This window comes from Grus americana, chromosome 22 (genome assembly GCF_028858705.1).
Source record: "Grus americana isolate bGruAme1 chromosome 22, bGruAme1.mat, whole genome shotgun sequence".
In the NCBI taxonomy this organism is placed as follows: Eukaryota; Metazoa; Chordata; class Aves; order Gruiformes; family Gruidae; genus Grus; species Grus americana.
The window spans coordinates 3,451,215-3,468,490 of NC_072873.1; the positions used below are offsets into that span (position 1 = coordinate 3,451,215).

Consider the following 17,276-nt stretch of genomic DNA (forward strand, 5'->3'; position numbering starts at 1 on the left):
GCGGATGCTGGAAGTACTTTAAGGCGGCTCGCTCAGGGCTGCTGCGCAGGGTGCACAGGGCAGCTGATGCCCTGCCTGTGTCGCAGAGGATCTGCTCCGCGTGGACACGGGGGATACAGCCCCAGCCGACACCGGGCAGAGCTGCATGGCTGCAGCATGGGGTGCCTCTAGACTGTGCATCCCTGCCCCTGCCACCTCAGCTTGTGGTGTGGATGATGCACTGTGGGGATCCTTTCAGGGTTTGGGGAAAAAAAGCTGAATTCTCTCTTATCTCCTTATAAAATCCAGGCAGATTTTCTGGAAAGGGGTCTTAAAACTGTGTGGCCAGCTCTATTCTTACACACATTCAGTAGCGCTTCTCTGAATCACCCCATTGATTTAGAAGTTGGATTTATGAAGTAATAAATGTGGCAGAATCCAGCCAAGAATGTGTCTGAACTGGCTTTCCAGGAACGGCTGGGCCAGCTGATGGCAACGTGAACTGCTGCGTCAGGAGCAGCCACCGACAGCCGGGGAGTGCCAGAAATAGCTCCCACAAGAGCGTTAATCTCTGCTCGTACAGGCCATACCCACCACTTACCATCGCTTGCCTTCCTCGCCCTTTAGCGGTGCCTTTGGAAGCAAGAATGAAACAAAGCCAAGTCTGTATTTCTGGAGGGGCGTTAGCCGGTGTATCCCTGCCACATCTACGGCGGGATTTCATTTTACCCCAACGCTTGTTATCTGCACTGCACGGCAACAGAGCTGGGAAGGGAATCGGGGTCCTGGCTGCATGACCCGGGTTTTGTTCTCTCTCTTGCTTGGACTCACTGAGTTAAAAGCTTCAGCTCTACTCTTGCTGTACATTGCAGCCAGGGCAACAGCACTTCGCCCTGACCTGAAAGTCCCAGTGCCAAATCTGAGATGAAATACGAAGTGTCTCACAGGTTTTGCCTCCCACGACCATGTAATCAGTTCCTTTCTCGACCTCCACCCACATCAGCTGTCTTCACCGAAGCAGCCAGGTCTCCGCTTTTATAGAAGTGTAGGTGTACTGGCCCCACTGGGTACCAAAGGTGGAGAACGTGACTCCTTCCAGAGAGGAGCTTTGTCCTGCAGCTCCAGGAGTGGGACAGCCTGGCTCTTCAGAGCAACAAGACCAGAGCCTGGTTTGCACAAGTGTGAAGAAAAGCTTTATTTGATTTCTGAGCGCGGCACAGCGCTCAGAGAGAGGGTGAGGGAAGTAGGGGTGTGATAAAAAGAGAAGATGCTTTTCGTGATCTACGTAGCCAGAGCACATAAGCTGGAATCTTCTTTTGCTTTGCTATGCGAGGTTTGCGGCAAACCAGGCAGCCGCCTTAGTGGGCAGACTGCGTGATCTGCTCACGGGAGGAAATCACCTTCCCATCCTGGACTTCCTCAAAGATTGTGCGGATTTGACGGGTAGTGATGGGTGCTACAATGGAGAAAGAAGGAACTGTTATTTACAGGGAAGCAAGGAGAAATGTGTCTTAAAGATGTGCATGGGTAGTTTTGTTATTACCAACAACTGCCTCAGAAACCCACCACGTTCCTTCCTCTAAATACTTTATTATATAGTTTCAGTCTGCACACATGATCTTCTGAAACATGTCTTGGTATATTGTAAGAGTGGTTTATGTCAATTCGCATTTTGAAAATATAATAAAATAGTAAGTTTAGTAAATTAGTAAAAAGAGTCTGTGCTAAGAAGGTGGCTAAGGATATAACAGAGCTATGTGTGATCGGTGCTTCAGCCAAGACACATTCTTACCTTCTTTCACAGGCTGCGAGATGTAGTGGGAGGACATGCTACAGGAGGAGAAAAGAGAAAGAATGGTCAGAAAGGGAAAAAAAGTGAGTAGTCTCTAAGACAAAATCATTATTTAAAACACTGACTTTTCTTCTTGTACCAGTATGTGATTAAAATGCCTTCTGGACACTGCCTAGTGTCAAAATTTAAAGGAAAAAAATAGGATGTATGTGTGCTAGGGGAATTCAGGTGTAAAGGCAGCACGCATCCCTGCTGCAAGGAGCAGCAGTGCTACCTGCTCCTTCCCCAGGATCACACAGACACTGGAGGGATGGGAGGTGGATCCCAGGGATGCTGCAGCACTGTGATAACCACTGGGCTGTTCTGGACTAGTAGGACCAAAGAGGGAGACTCTGTGACATGCCATGGGTCAGTAAACGGGCTCATAGGATCCTCCAAGGAGCACAGGTTGTTCATTTTTTATTTTCTTCGCTATTACCCGTCTCCTCCCGACCCACCCTCCCAAGCGAAGCCCCTCCACGTACTGCGCGTCCTCGCCCTCCAGGAGCCGGCGGTACGTGGCGATCTCCTGCTCCAGGCGGCACTTGACATCCAGGAGGACCCTGTACTCGTGGTTCTGGCGCTCCATGTCGCACCGCAGCTCGGCCAGCTGCTCCTCCACGCTGGTGATCAGCCCCTGGAGCTGGGCCAGCTGGGTGCCGTAGCGGGCTTCTGTGTCAGCCAAGGTGCCCTCCAACGCCGCTTTCTGCGTGCAGAGGAGAAGGACACGTTCAGGGGGCACGAGGCTGGCAGGGAGGGGAGCACCCATGCATACTCTGACCCGTGCTCCCGCGTGCCCCCCAGCCCTCGTACCGTGCTGAGCTGGGACTGCAGGTCAATCTCCAGGCTCTGGATGGTGCGTCGCAGCTCTGTGATCTCCGTCTTGCCGCTCTGAAGCTGCTCGGTGTTGATGGCCACCTCCCGGTTCAGCTCTTCTGTCTGCAACAAGGCAAAACCGTGCCGTTCCAGCACCGGCGAGCGGGCACAACCTCGGGTCCCGCGCTCCCCGCTGCGCTGCCGCCGAGCCGGCTCACCTTGCTGAAGAACCACTGCTCGGCGTCCCTGCGGTTCTTGTCTGCCAGGCTCTCGTACTGCTCCCTCATCTCAGCCAGGATCTTGGTGAGGTCGATTCCAGGAGCAGCATCCATCTCCACGCTGATCTCTCCACCCACCTGCCCGCGCAGGGCATTCATTTCCTGGCACAAAGGAGACACACGATGCATGTCAGAGTGAAGCCGGCACGTTCCCATCATGCCCGATTTCTTATTTGCACCCAGGATAACGAATCCCACAGGTCTCCTCCTGGAGTTTCTGTCCGCAGGGGTTGTTTCCCTCTCCCTTACCCCGTCCAGCGCCTCCCGACAGCCCTCATGGCAGAGACACTCCTGCGCCTTTGACCTGACCCCCTTCCATTGTGCTCAAGGGACATTTTGTGGGTTCCAGCTTGAGCCTGGCTCTGTGCTCACCTCCTCGTGGTTCTTCTTCAGATAAGCCAGCTCCTCCTTCAGGTTCTCGATCTGCATCTCCAGGTCTGCTCTGGCCAGGGTCAGCTCATCCAGGACCCTGCGCAGGCCGTTGATGTCGGCCTCCACGCTCAGGCGCAGAGCCTGCTCCGTCTCAAACCTGGGAACACAAGTACAGTCATAAAAGTCACACAGGATCTTGTCCAGCTGGGCACAGAGCCCTTCAGTGCTGCTGCTGGCATTGTGTCAGCACTGCATGATCCTGACGATGCATGGACACCATTCTGATGGTGAATGGTCATGAACGCAGGGGAACAACTGATGAAACAGTGTCCATCTCAGTCCACAACATCACCTTGCTCCTGATATTGCTGGGCCTTGTTACTGGGTCTGGGCTTTGCTGAGCTATGCACACACAAATTAAATGCACAGCAGAGATACAGGGCAAGTTCTCTGCACAGGAGAGGTTGTACCACAGAGGGACAAGCAATGGGGATAAAATAGCGAAGTTTTGGATGGAAGCAAAACAATCCCTAAATGTCTATAGATATAGATAACTTCCTGCTTTGGAAATTACTCCTTCATTCTGAAGGCTTTGTTTCCACATTGCCCTTTTGGGGTTGGATGGGATTTTCTCCTCATTTCATCAAACGCCTCTGCAGACTTTGCTCCATTTTCCCAGGAAATGCGGCTTACTTGGTCCTGAAGTCATCAGCTGTCAGCCTGGCATTGTCAATCTGCAGAAGGAGGTTGGCATTGTCAACGGTGGCCACCAGGACCTGGAGCGGAGGATAAAGAAAAAGCACTAAATGAGTGTCAGGAACTCCTCCCACCTGACCAAGGGATGGGAGCACAAGCGAGACTGTCAGGACAGGAATAGTTTTGGGGATGCTTGGGGTTTCCTTGGCAGAAGTGTGTATGGAATCGGGGTGAGTGAGCTGAGACTGACTGCAGGAAGGGGCTGATTGCTCTGTGACCTCCCCTTTCCAAAAATCTTTCAGTAAGTATTTCAAAAGGCAGCATGAAGCCACGTCAGATGAGTGAGATCTGATGATGGCATTTGTTCCCATGCTCCAGGGCAGGTGCTGATGATGCAAGGGTCAAGGAGGAATCACCTGCTCCCACATCCACTGCACCGTGCGGCTCTTCTGGCAGGACAGATGGACCAAGCAGGGTGCTTGTGCTCCACAAACCTTGTGCCCATTTGTTCAGGGATGGATTTAATTTGTCGACTGCAGAAATGGAGCAAAATGCAGTGAGCAGGTGCCTACAGCTTCGGATTTTTATATTACAGAACCGGGAGCAAATAATCCACACTGAGAGAAGATTCAGGTCAGAGTTTGGAAGGACATCAGCTACGGTGCCAAGGAGAGGGAGGGAAAATGGATTCCCTGCATCATTTGCCAGCACTCCTGCAGCTCCGGCTGCACACCGCCTTCCTTCACGTTTTCTGGGGGCAATTCATATGTAAGAGGTAACAGAGAAGAACAAAGTCAGCTCCTGAGTACTTCCTCCGAAATGGGATGGTGGGAATCAGCTCAGGACTGAGAGAAATCCCCCCAGAGCTGCCTGGGTTGGTGGGTTTGCAGCGAGCCTGGCCTGGGGCAGTGACTGCTGAAAGGAGGCAAAAAATTTGTTATTGGTCAGTTCCTTCTGTTTCTCTTTAGCACCTACATCCCATCAGTACAGAGGAGCTGAAACAAGTTTGCAAATTCTTTGACCGAATGTTTACAAATATGACATCAGCGTTTCAGTTCACACACACCTACAACTTTCCCTGCACACTCATTTTAAATTCTCCTAAAATATGCATTATCAATGTAGACTTGTCTCTTAGTCTTCATTTTTGCATTATGTCCTTTTACATCTGCTTCTTCCAGTGAAAACTGCCATTTGTTCCATCTAGAAGGATGCAACCAAAAGCTGAGATTGAGAAATCTCTGATTTGCAGCCTGACACTCTGCATGTGCATCTGAGACACTCTGTTACTGCTTGCTAATTACAGAAGTAGCAGCCAGTGTTTCTGCTTCCTCTGATAACAGGAATCCCACTGTGTTAATCACAGCATCCTACCTTGTTCCTGAGCTCCTCGATCGTCCTGTAGTAGGGGCTGTAGTCACGGTCTGGACCAGGTCCCTGCTTCTTGTACCATTCCCTGATCTTGACCTCCAGGTCAGTGTTGGCCTCCTCCAGCGCACGCACTTTGTCCAGGTAGGCGGCCAGGCGGTCGTTGAGGTTCTGCATCGTCTCCTTTTCGCCAGCCGGAAGGATGCCATCGCTGCCTCCAAAGCCGCCTCCAAAGCCGCCTCCAAAGCCACCTCCGAAGCCAGCCCCAAAGCCAGCCCCATAGCTACCCCCAAAGCCACTGCCGAGGCCCCCTCCTACGCTGCTGCAGTAGCTGCCCCCGTAGCCACTTCCGAGCCCCGAGACAATGCGGGAAGAGACGGAGTAGCTGCCAGAGCCTCCGTGGACGCTGGGGGCTCTGTAGCCTCCTCCCCCAGCACGCATGGAGGAAAGCCTGCTGGAGCCTCCCCCCAGGCCACCGAAGCCCTTGAGGGAGGTGGAGGAGGAGTATTGCCTGACAGTGGTGCTCATGGCGAAGGCTGGCGGAGGGCTGGAGAGAGACACCCGGCTCGGCAGCGCAGACAGCGAGTGCTCGCTTCCCCCTGGCTTGGAGCCCTTTATAGCTGGGGCAGGAGGCGTTGCCGGCGCTTTTCATCACCTCTGACAGCCAGAGCCAAATTTCAGAATCATCATTTTTCTCTCCCCAATTTCATGTCTTTTGTCACATGCACTACGGCGCACACAGGATCTGCTCCTTCCGCTGTAGTTCCCAGCACCCGGCATGATTCAGACCGAAGGCTCCTTGCTCACGGCTACGTTTTAGCATTTCTCTGTTGCACCTGAGACGCAGTGGTGCTCGCTCCAGCTCCACCCCGCTACTCCTTCATGAAGTAACACAAGTGAATCCTCTGTGATATGCCAAGTTGCTAGATCATTAAAAATCTACAAATCTATTTATTTGCTTTTTAAAACAGTCTAAAGGCAACGAAAGCTGCTGACTTAAGAGCTCTGCACATCCATAATCTTTATATGGGCCAACCCAAAGCCAGATGGAAATTTTCCCGTCAGGACCTCTATCCCAGGACAAGCACAGACCTGGCAGTATCTGTATACTGATACCGTATTTGGCAGAAATCTTGGAGCTCAAAAGAGAAGAAACTCCAGTAGTTTCTTCTTACGCACTGGTATACAGAGACTGGAAAGTCCCTACAGACGTGGACTTTTGGTCAGTTTAAAAGGCAGACGCCTGATGTTTCCCAGTGGCGCCTGCTTTGCTGCATCACCTTTCACAAACTCCACAGAAGCAGCCTCTGACTTCCAAAAGATTTGCAGAAGCTAAAAACTTTGGTGCCGCAATTTCTTCTATCTCATTGCTGAGGCAGGGTTTCATGCTTAAATAGTCTAAATCAGAGAAAAAGAATTTGAAGCTGCATTAGATACCCACTGCCAAGACACGTTATGTGCAATTTCTCGTGGGAAGAGCAGGATCAGCCCTGACCAGTGCTTCGGCCTGCCTGCAGACAGGCTTTTCCCTACACATTTGCAGCTGAAGACACGATGCTAACGTAACTCAGCAGCACCTGTATCAAAAGGACGGATGGGCGAAGTGCGACGCACGCAGCAGCGAGGAGCAAGAACACCGCGACCACCTGCGAAGCAGAGGGTTTAGACAGGACACCGCAGGAGGGATGCCCAGGGATGAGGCAATGCAGCCACCCCGATAGCCACGCCTGCGCCGTGCTATTAAGGGATTGAGCACAGTGATTATAGTAATGCAGCTGGACAGGTATTAGCGTGAAAAGAGCAGCAGAGAACCAGGAAGGGAGACACTACACTGTTTTATTCTTTGTTGGGAAAACAAAAAAAAAAATCCCTCTACTGATGTGGCGCCAGGTCTTACAGTGTACAGTGGAAAATCGCACACCCAACCTGCCGGCCTGCCTGGCTCCAGCGATGTCATTCTCGGATAAGAGAAGTTATTTTTTCTTTTAGCAGAGGTGCCTGCGAGGTAGTGAAAGAGAGTTATAGGGATTAGGAACCCTTTTGTGCTTTCTCTCTTCTGGTGATCTCCTTCCTTCCCGGGGCCCCTCTGGCTGTTTTCACATTCTAATGCACTTAAGTGATTTTGGAGTTGCTAAAATGTTCCCAGAGCCTCACCCTTGGTAATTCATAGTGCCTCCTTTCTTTCATCTGTTCCCTGAAGGACACAATAACAACAACGCTTTATCTGCATCGCTGTTAGATCTCAAGGGTTTAATAGGGAGTCACGTTCTCTTTCTTTAGCAGCTGGCAGGAGAGGTGGGGTGATTTTTCTGGGCGGCCACCGAGGAAGCAGCTTAACCAGAAACAGATTCCAGATCCTCTTAGCGGAGGGTAGCACTGCCTCAGAACTGATTGGCTTCAGATTTGGGTTTTTGACTCCCCAAGCTGCAACATCTGGGGATTTGGGATGCACGCATGCCCCGTCCCTCAGAGAGCTGGGGGAAAGGAGGGGACCTGGGAACGACCCACCGCTGGCAAATGGCAGGGCGTGCAGATGATGGTGCTCAGCTTGCAGCAAAGTCCTGGGGCAACCTGGCAGGGTGAAGATCAGTGTTCCCGCTGGCCCGCTTCCCTCCGCAGTGGGGGGTACGGGATTACCCAACAGCTGTCGTGTGGGAGCTGCGCTTAAGTGCCATTCCTTGGCCACCCTTGCTCTGCGTTCTTCCAGATGCGCTCGCTTTGCTCACGGTTGCTCTAGCAAACACCCTCCCACTCCACATGGGCCCCTCACATGGCCCAAAAACTCTACTGTGAGCTCTGTCCCCCCGCTCAGGTCACCCCCACATTTTAGGCCAAGTTAGGAGTCAGTCTGAAGGTGACAACTGCCATGAGACGAAGCAAAGCCCTGCCACAGCCCCACAGGCAGGAAATACCTGGGTTTAGGGCTCCTTGTTCTGTATTATCACCACCTCGGTCCATTTTTCAGCTCTTTTATTACAGCTGGCACAGGAGCCTAAGAGGAGATCTGGAGATCGTCCTGCAATATCAACTTTTTCTGGTCTATTCTGATCAACGTTCTTGCCAGTCAGCTGCCCCAAACCAGCCCCGCTCTTACAAGAGAAACCCTTAGCACCAAGTTCTGTCGGCAGAGCGTGATTATACAGAGGAACGTGCACCACTTCGGCTATTTCATGTTACCAGAATTCAATCTCCCAGGCTCTCCTGAAACACTCACCCACAATAAATTCCCTTGAGATAGAAAAAAGAAAAAAAAAAAAACCACGTCATAATGTTCAGGAGATGGTATCGGAGTCTGTTCCAGCAAGAAGCATGCCGTAGATGCTATCTCTCCCTCAGGTGTGCTGCAGGGGGAAAGGCAGAACTGAACTCCTCCGGTTCGCATAGGAAGGGAGGTGAAATTATGGGTTAGGAGTGGACAAGCAGTGCACACAGTAACCCACTGTGGTAAGGGCTGGTGTGAAAAGGCCAGGGTCAGTGAGTTGCATTTGCCTCAAACAATAGCACTTAATTGTGCTTTTAAAGCCATGAATAAGAACTAATTAGGAGTCATTGGGTTTCCCCTGTGGGCCAGCTTCTCCCAAGTGCCTTTCACAGCAATTCGCAGCTCAGTAGAAACCAGCTGAAGGATCCAGCCCTGGGAAAGATGTCTCCTGCATGGAAGGAATGGCAGGCACAGGCTTTACCCTTGCCAACAGGTTTTCTCTGTAAGTTTGAACAACACCAAAATGGGTAACAAATATATCAAGGTGTGGAGTGAAATATGCTGTCTCTGTTTCTATCTCAGCTGCTAATTCTTCATCATCTGCTAGGACATGTCCTGACAGCCCCCCCCACATTATCTGGAAAAAAGCAATCCTAGATCTGTTACCATGAAAGGAAACTTGATGGTGTGTGTGCAATGGAAACTCCCCTCCGGGCAGGCTCAGGGCGTTTAGCCATCAGCCCGCCAGCGGAGCGGAGCCAAGGCTGGCCCGAGCTGCAGGGTGCTGCGTGATGCTCACCCCGTTTGATCCCCTGCTGCCTGCTGTGCTGCCTGCAGGATGGAGGGGAGACGGGCAGCACGGCCTCGTCCCCTTTAGCTGTAGAAGCGGAGGAGGTGGTAGTGGAGCCAGCAAGGTGAGGACTGACTGGAGGGAAGACAAGGGGGGTGACTCTGCACTGTCCTTCTCTGGGCTCCGAACTGGCTCCTGCCAACGGTGAAGCCAGACCTTGCTCTGCTTCGACCGGCAGCGCCGTGTCAGGGCGCACTGGGCTCTCGGGAGGCTTTTTCTCCTCTCAGTGAATGTGAACAAGGATGATGCTCCTCCGTGTTGGCCCGTGCGCCAAGCTGTTCGCAGAGCATCAGGCGAGGTCCTGGCCCTGTGTCATTCGGTGCTTCACAAGCCGTCTCCACCAGTGAGCACCTTGCTGGAGCACAGACCTGCTCCCCGGCCTGAGACCCGCTCTGCCCGTTTCGGCACAGTGTGTGCCAAGGCGATCCCCTTACGGGAGTGATTCCCAGTGAATCAGTGCTGCGAACGCTGCCAGTTCACACGCTCCGTTGCTCAGCTGGGCAGTGCGGAGCGATGCGGTTATCTCTGCTTCACTACAGGGATCACAGACGGGCTGTCAACAGACGGTTCAAGCTCTTCCCCCAGGTCCTGCTGCAGTTATTCATCCTCGGAGCCACCCAAGGGCTGTGACCACCCATCGTGCTGTCAGCTCACCCAACCGAAGGCTGGCTGAGCATTGCTTTTCTGCTGGCATGTTTTAGCAATAAAGATACTGAATGCTTTTGATCACAACCAGTTTTGTCTCCAAGAACTGGCTCAGCCCTTCTGCTCCTGCTTGGGGACGAGGAACCCATTCCAGCGAGCTCAGTGCTGTGAGCAGCTCGGCTCCCTCTTTCCCTGAAAAGGGCTTTCTGGTGACATCCTGGTGTGTGTGCTCCAGCTCGGGCTCAGGCCAGTAACGATATGCAGAGCCATGGACCAGAGATGGGGAGTCCCTGGTCTGGAGCCCCAGGGCGAGCTGCCCTGCAGCGGGTGCAGGACCAAGGCTCTCCCTGTGAATCTCCCTGAGCTGCAGTCAGAGGCATGCCCAGAGTCGTTCCAGCTGGCAAAGGGAGGACAGACGGACCACAAATCAGTGCGTGTTTTACCCTAGACAAAAGAATATTTTTTGTGTCTGAGCAGAGCTGGACTCCCAAGCTATCACCAATTGCTTTAGCTGTATCACCACAGAAAACACCAACCCTTGGAGTTTCCCACGTTATTTTTTCAGTGTCTGTCTTCCAGATAGCAAGCAGCTCTTGCATTTCCTCATGTCTCATTCTGTCAGTGTGGAAATACGATCACACCCTGTCCATTCCTCTCCCCTCGCTGGGCACGGCAGAGCAGGCAGGGAGCTGCACACCTACTCTCCCATGCTGACTATAGGCAACAGGCAGTGGCTCCTGCATTCATTCTGCGCCCACACCTGCTGCACCTACGGTGACTCCAGGCCAGGTCTCCATGACACAGATGGGAACCCTGGCTTGGGGACATTCGTGACGCTGGCAGTGGGGTGGGGCAGGTACTGGCATCAGCCTGGAGACGCTTGTGCTCACAGAGGGGCAGGAATCGCGATCATCTGCCTCATTTTTCTCCCTGCTCTGGAGTGCGGCCGGTCATGCCAAAGGACCCCGGGTGGATGTGCCAAGCCCGTTGTTGGTGACAGGCACTCCACCAGCCCCGTGACTACTCCACGGCAGCCTCTGCCGGGATTTAGTGCGCTCCCGCTCCCAGGGCTTGTCCTGGCCTCTGTGCAGACCCACCCCACGCACACAGCCCCGACGACGCAGGAGGATGGGCACGAGCGATGGAAACAGCCCCCATGGACCGTGCTTTTCTAGCGCTGTCCCCAGGGGAAGCCCCTCTCCCCAGGTGGGACCCTGGCTCAGTTTGGCCCCTCTGGAGGAGGGCTTTGGTGTGGCCCCACACATAGGATTTGCTGTGTGTTCTGGTCCCCTCCCAACCTCCCTTTCTCTTGCTCCTCAAGGGCTGATGGCTGCAGTGGCTGTTGCTGGTAAGAAGGCAGCGAGGCTCCTGCCGTGGCCCGGGTGCAGCAGGATCTGCTCACCTTGTGCACGTGGGGGGACGGAGGGGCAGCGCTCCCAGGAGGCCACCGTGGCTGCAGGGAAGGTGCCCAGCCGTGAAAGCCATTGCACAGGGGAGATGCGCCGCGCTGCCCCAAAGCAGTCCCTGTAACCAGGCAGCGCTGTTGCTTCCCACAGGGTTGTAATTACGTGGCCGCTTGTTAATCCATACTTGGCAGGCAGTTTTCTGAAGTCATTAACAAGAGTGAAACATTCCATGCCTACCAGAGGTCCCCAGCCATAAACCTCCCCCCATCCATCCCCAGCTTCCCTCCAAGGACCAGAGCCCCCCCCAGCCTCACCGCCCCCACCCGCGGCTCTGCCAACCCCCCCTGCAGCATCCGCAGGACCACGCTCCCTGCTCCCCGCTCGTCCCTCGCACCGTGCCCCGCAGGTCTCCTGGCTGAAGTCCACAGCTCCACCTCGGAGCACTAATGGTTTTCTGTACATGAGTTGAAAGAGAAAAGACAAAGCCGGCCTGTCAGCTGGGTGTCTGGCATGAGGCAATTACCTGCCTGGGCTTGGCACAGCGCTCGGCTCGGCTCTCTCGCCTGGAGCGTGGCTGATCCTCCTGATACTGCAACAGTAATTATGAGCTGCCGCTTTGGAATCAGCTCTTTTGCCTCTGGTTTTTGGTTGGTTTGTTTTTTTAATATAAATAACTGTGCTCAACCAGTCACTGCAGGGAAGAGCAAATGCTTGTGATTAAACTTCATCCCTGTTTCACTGCACCATATCGCGTAGACGCGCGTCTGCATAGCCAGGGCCTGTGCCGGTTTGGGGTGGCGGGTGCTGCTCAGCTTGGTGGCGTAGCCTGGCCAGCTGGGCCCCGACAACCATGCCCCCACCTCCCGGCACCGCATGGTGCAGAGCCCGGCGCCAGCTGAGCATCCTTTGGGCAAAGCAGCCGCCTGGCCTCGCAGCATCGGCAGCGCGACGTGTTGGGAGCCTTGGTGCTGTCGGTGCGTCCGGCCCTGCGGGGAGCACCAGGAGGGCCCCGCGCCAAGCTGAGGGGAACGATGGGGTGTGCAGTGGGGAGCTGGGCTGGACCTGCACAGGGCACATATTGAGGACTGCGCTGGGGATCTGCGAGGGGCTGTGCACCAAGGACCTGCCCTGCACCGGGGACCCACCGGGGGCTGTGCACTGGGTTCCCGCCCTGCCCCGGGACCCACCGGGGGCTGTGCACCGGGGACCCACCGGGGGCTGTGCACCGGGTTCCTGCCCTGCGCCGGGATCCGTGCTGGGGACCCGCGGGGGGGCTGTGCACCGGGGACCCCCCGGGGGCTGCGCACCGGGTTCCCGCACCCTGCCCCGGGACCCGCCGGCTCGCGCTGGGCCCGCTCTGGTCGCGCGGCGCCGGAGGGCGCAATCGCTGCGCACGGGCGCCCCCTGCTGGCAGCACGCGGCGCGGCGGGACGGACGCGGCTGCGGGGCCCCGGGGGTGCGGGGGGGTGGGGAGCAGGGGGGTGCTGGGGGGAGCAGGGCGGGCTGCTGGGGGGGCTGAGGTGTGCAGGGGTCCCGCCAGGGTGTGCAGGGGGTGCTGCAGTGTGGGCAGCCGTTCTCTGCCTGCACCCAGTGCCGCTCCCCGCAAGGGGCTCCCGCAGCGTGGGGGACGTGGGGCACGCCGTGCCTGGGGCCCACTGTGTGTGCAGCCCGCTGGCAGCACCCTGCAGAGAGGCAGGGCACGGACCACCACACCGGTGAGGCTTCATGCATCACATTGGGGCCGGATGCACCACTCGGTGCTGGTCCCGGCCAGGCCCCTGGGTTCTGCCTTCATTCTGTGCCCCAGCAGCCCCGCAGGCAGGCAGGCAGGCAGGCAGCGCCTGCTCCCGCTCTTGGTGCAGGCAGAGCCAGGCGCTGAGACGGCGCCTGCGTCCTGCCAGGCAGAGCTGGGCCTTCACCCTGCTCGGGTGGAGAGGGGAGGACGCAAGTGTGAGCAAGTGTGTAAGGGTGTGCATGCATGTCTGTAGGTAGTTCTGACTCGTTGCCACAGATGGCACCACTCGCTGCTCACGGTGCCGAGAGGCTGGCTGGGAAGAGTCGCTCTGGCACCCGGCTGTGGCTGCAGCCCCTGCACTGCCACGAGGACACGGCGTTTCAGTGGCTGCTGTCTCTGCTCTGCTGCAGCCGACGGCCCTCAGTCACACGCCTGTTACCGACCCCCAGCTGCACAGCAAAAACACGCAGAGACCCGGCCGTGGTGTGCAGGAGCAGTGCAAGGCTCCTTCCCAAGTGAATCCCCTCTGGGGGTGCCCTCAGAGTGCTCACCCCGAGCCCCTGGCCACGAGCCGCCGTGCCAGGGCCCTGAAGCAGCCTGGCCCCGGCGCGTGGCTCCGGCTCTGGCTGTACGGCTGCACAGCCCTCCCCTGAGATGAGCCACACACTGTCAGCCCCATGCAATGGCCTGGGTTTTTTCATAGCCCCACGAGCTGAGGCCCTTTGGCATCTGCTGCCTCACAGCTGCCAGAAAGATGTCCGCTGGCCCCGTGGCAACATCCTGGGGATGGTGCCTGCAGAGCTGGTCAGCGTGAGGGAAGCTCGAGGCAAGGGCCAGACCAGGCTGCAGCCCAGCCTGTGTTCTGCACAGCCAGACCCATCCCGCAGAGCCAGAGAGGTGCCTTTCTCTGGGTCTGCTGAGACCCGGGACTGGGAGGCTGCCCGCCCCGGCATGGAGAAGGCTTTGTCCCCTGGGGAGGGCAGGGAGGGCAGTGTCTGGGTGTCCAGTCACCCCATGGGACATCCAGCCTGGAGAACACGGAGCTCCGTGCCTTCACGAGCGCAGTGGGGTGCACCCACCCAGCACCCCGACTGCGGGTGCTCCCCTCCACGCCGCCCAGCCTTGCCACCCCCGCCATCCCCATGAGTCAGCGTGCGCGTTCCTGGGGCAGGAGGGGACATGTGCGCTGCAGGGACAGGCAGGCTGCGTCACCCCCCCTCTTGCTCCCACGCCTGGGGCTGGGGCGGCCCAGCTCCAAGCTGAGACTTGCCTGACTAATTACAGGGGAGATGAGGACTTCAGAGGATTTACATTCCACCCGGGCCACACCTGGGAAACAACTTTCACCATCAGCCCATTCCTGAGAAAAACTTTCCACCTGCGTGGCCAGCTGCAGTCCTGCCCAGGGAGTCCAGCGGGCTCAGGGGACGGGGCAGGGGGCTTCCATCAGCCCCATCTTGGGTTTGTCATGGGTGCTGCAGACAGCTCGTCCCCTCTTCTGCTGCCCCAGGAGCTTCTGCAGGCTCTGGGGAGGGCTAGTGCCTTTGTTCCCTGTGCGGGGGACGGTGCAGCTCAGCGCCCCGACACAGCTGGGGTCCAACCATGCTTCCCCGAGGGGTCAGGGTGTGTGGGTCTTGGTGACTGGGAGCAGGGGGGTTTGCACCAGCATCCCCAAGAGATTGGAGCCTCATGGGTGGCCAGCCAGGCCCTTCACTTTTGCTCCCCGGTGACTGCCCGGGACACGGGGCTTGGACCCAGGGTTGTTGTGAGGGACGGGGACTCGTGGGACTCGCTGGGGTGGAGGGGCCATTTCTGCTCAGGGCACTTCTGTCCTGCCCACAGCCAGCAGGCACTCAGCGCTCCCCAAATTACAGACAGGGCTGGACCCGCCGAGCCCCTTCAGACACATCTGTCCCTCCTGGCTGGGAAAACAGTGGGGAAAGACGCAAATCCCTCCTGTCCCCCATGAACATGGAGAGACACAGGCAGCCGGTTCCCTGAGCCAGCTTTGCTGCACAGCCCTCACCAGAGCTGCCTGCTTCGTCCTCCTCCAACCACTGCCGTGTTTCCCACCCTGGGCCGGTGGCCCAGCATTGAAGCCACCGTGGGATTGCTGGGACACCAGGACTGCCGGTCCTGCTGCAGGCTCTGACCGGTGCGTGCCGCAGCGGCCTGGGCTGAGCACCAGCAAAAGCTGTCGCAGGAATGTGAGTGTTACTGCAGCAAGGCTCTGTGCCCAGCACCGGGCCATGGCTCATTGGCAAGACCAGGGACATGGTTCACACCAGCCAGGCCAGCGCGGCACATGGCACAGAGCCGGCACCGCCAGCCGGGCAGCGAGCCCTTCATGTCCTGCAGCACGGGGCCTGGGAGTTGAGGCTCAGTCCCGCCACGCACGGTGCGGGGGTCCCACGGCACGGGGCTGCCCCGTGCTCAGACCGCGGTTCCCCACCTGCGTCCTCTCCCCATGTCCCTCACTCTGCAGACGGGGTGCTGGGACCCCAACACCATCCAACGCTGCTGGGCTTTGGAGCGTCGGCTTTGCAGTGTCCCGGGGCTGTCGGCCGCAGGCCAGCTGGGGGTAACAGAGGCCATTTTGGCCCCACCCCCCCCCCGGGAGCTTCTGGGAACGGGCAGCGTCAGCACAGCACCAAGTCCAAGGTGTTTTGCAATCAGGAGGGAGCGGGTGGTTTCCTTATTAGGCAGCGCAGCGGCGGCGTCTCCCCGGGGCGAGCGGGCGGTATGGCGGCACACCCGGCTGGCAGCGCCTGCGAGGGCGGTGGCGGCGCAGGCAGTGCTGACATGGGAGATGGGAACGCACAGGCAGGCCCCCGCCTCGCTAATCACAGCCTGGTGCTGGGCGTGGGGACAAGCTGCGGCAGGGACGCGGCAGAGCGGCCGTGTCAGCTGAAACAACACTGGGCTGACGCACCTGCAATTTGCCCCATCGCCCGCCGGCCCCGGGGGGGGTCTCCTGCCCCGCTGGGCAGCCCCCATCCCCTGGGTCATCTTTGCTTCCAGCGAGGTTGATGTGCTCAGAAAGGGCCCCCGGGTGGGGAAGGCTGTGAGAGGGGGTATTTATTCCTGATCCTGGGTAAGGACCAAAGGCAAAGACTGAAATTCAGCCGGAGCTTGTCCTGGAGCAGGAGGGCCATGGGGGACCAGGGTGCTGGGCAGCGCCTCCACCTCCAACCTCAGCCCCACGGGGTTTCACCCAAATCTGTCCCCAGCCTGGCGAGAACCTGCTGCCAAGCTGGTGTGCCGCAGCCTCGGGGCCAACACCGGCCCCAGCACCCAGACCCAGGGCTTCCCTGTGCCCCCAAAACCTGCTCGATCCGCCAGCCCTTCCTGCCCCATGCCAGGCCAGCTGCCGTGGCTCTACCTCCCGGCCAGCGCCAGGCTGAGCCCGTGGCAGGAGTGCAGCAAAAACTGCAACGGAGCCGCTTGTGGAAAGGCAATGGCTCCATCTTGACCTGGTTGTCCCGGGAAGCCCCGTGCCACGGGCAAGCACGGTGGCTGTCGGGAATGCCGAGCACATGGCGGCTGAGCAGTGCTGTTACCACAATGCCTGTGCCCGGGGGCCGCAGCAAACACCCCCCTGCGGAGAGAGGGGATTTGGGGCAGATGCAGATGGAGCAGCCAGGAGGCCCCAGCAAACACCACCGCCTGCAGATGCTTCAGCGGGGAGGAGCTGGGGGGATTCAGGGTCCCCTGGGGAGGGCACATCGCTGGGTCATCTCTGGGGTGCTGCTGCTGGGAGAGGCCCAGCAGGTCTGCGGGCAGGCGGGTGCTCGGCTCCCTGACATCTCATAGCCAAAAGAAGGAGCTGTGGCCGAGCTGTTTTCTCGCTGAACCCCTAAGGCACAGCCTGCCCAGGTTTCCCTGTCCCCCTGCCAGGCCAGCACATGCTGGCCTGCCAAGATAAGGGGCCCGAGCAGCTCTGTGCTGCCCAGTGCCATGGGACGGGCTAAACATGCTGCTCCTGCACCGCCGGGGTGCCAGGAAAGCCCCAGGCAGTGTAAGTGGCCACGGGAGGGCCAGGCAGCTGCTGGACACAGCAGCAAACATGAGCTGCAGCTCTGGGCTTTGCAGCCCCAA

At 57.5% G+C, this 17,276-nt stretch overlaps 1 protein-coding gene across 4 annotated transcripts; it reads right to left on the minus strand.

The window, feature by feature from the left end:
• Nucleotides 1–1,159: 1,159 nt before the first annotated feature.
• LOC129195436 (keratin, type I cytoskeletal 14-like) lies at nt 1,160–15,757 on the minus strand. Of its 4 annotated transcripts, none has more exons than XM_054801450.1 (9): nt 15,631–15,757; nt 5,347–8,681; nt 3,970–4,052; nt 3,277–3,433; nt 2,845–3,006; nt 2,624–2,749; nt 2,296–2,516; nt 1,772–1,809; nt 1,160–1,435 (listed from the first exon to the last, which is right to left on the minus strand). In XM_054801450.1, exons 2-9 carry the CDS (start codon nt 5,866–5,868, stop codon nt 1,338–1,340), a joined length of 1,407 nt encoding a protein of 468 aa, XP_054657425.1. In that variant the 5' UTR covers nt 5,869–8,681; nt 15,631–15,757; the 3' UTR covers nt 1,160–1,337. The 4 variants fall into 4 exon arrangements, with proteins under 4 accessions (XP_054657425.1, XP_054657426.1, XP_054657424.1 ...); XM_054801451.1 differs by having other exon boundaries at nt 5,347–7,338; nt 15,631–15,753; XM_054801449.1 differs by lacking the exon at nt 15,631–15,757 and having other exon boundaries at nt 5,347–11,695.
• Between the last annotated feature and the right edge of the window lie 1,519 nt (nt 15,758–17,276).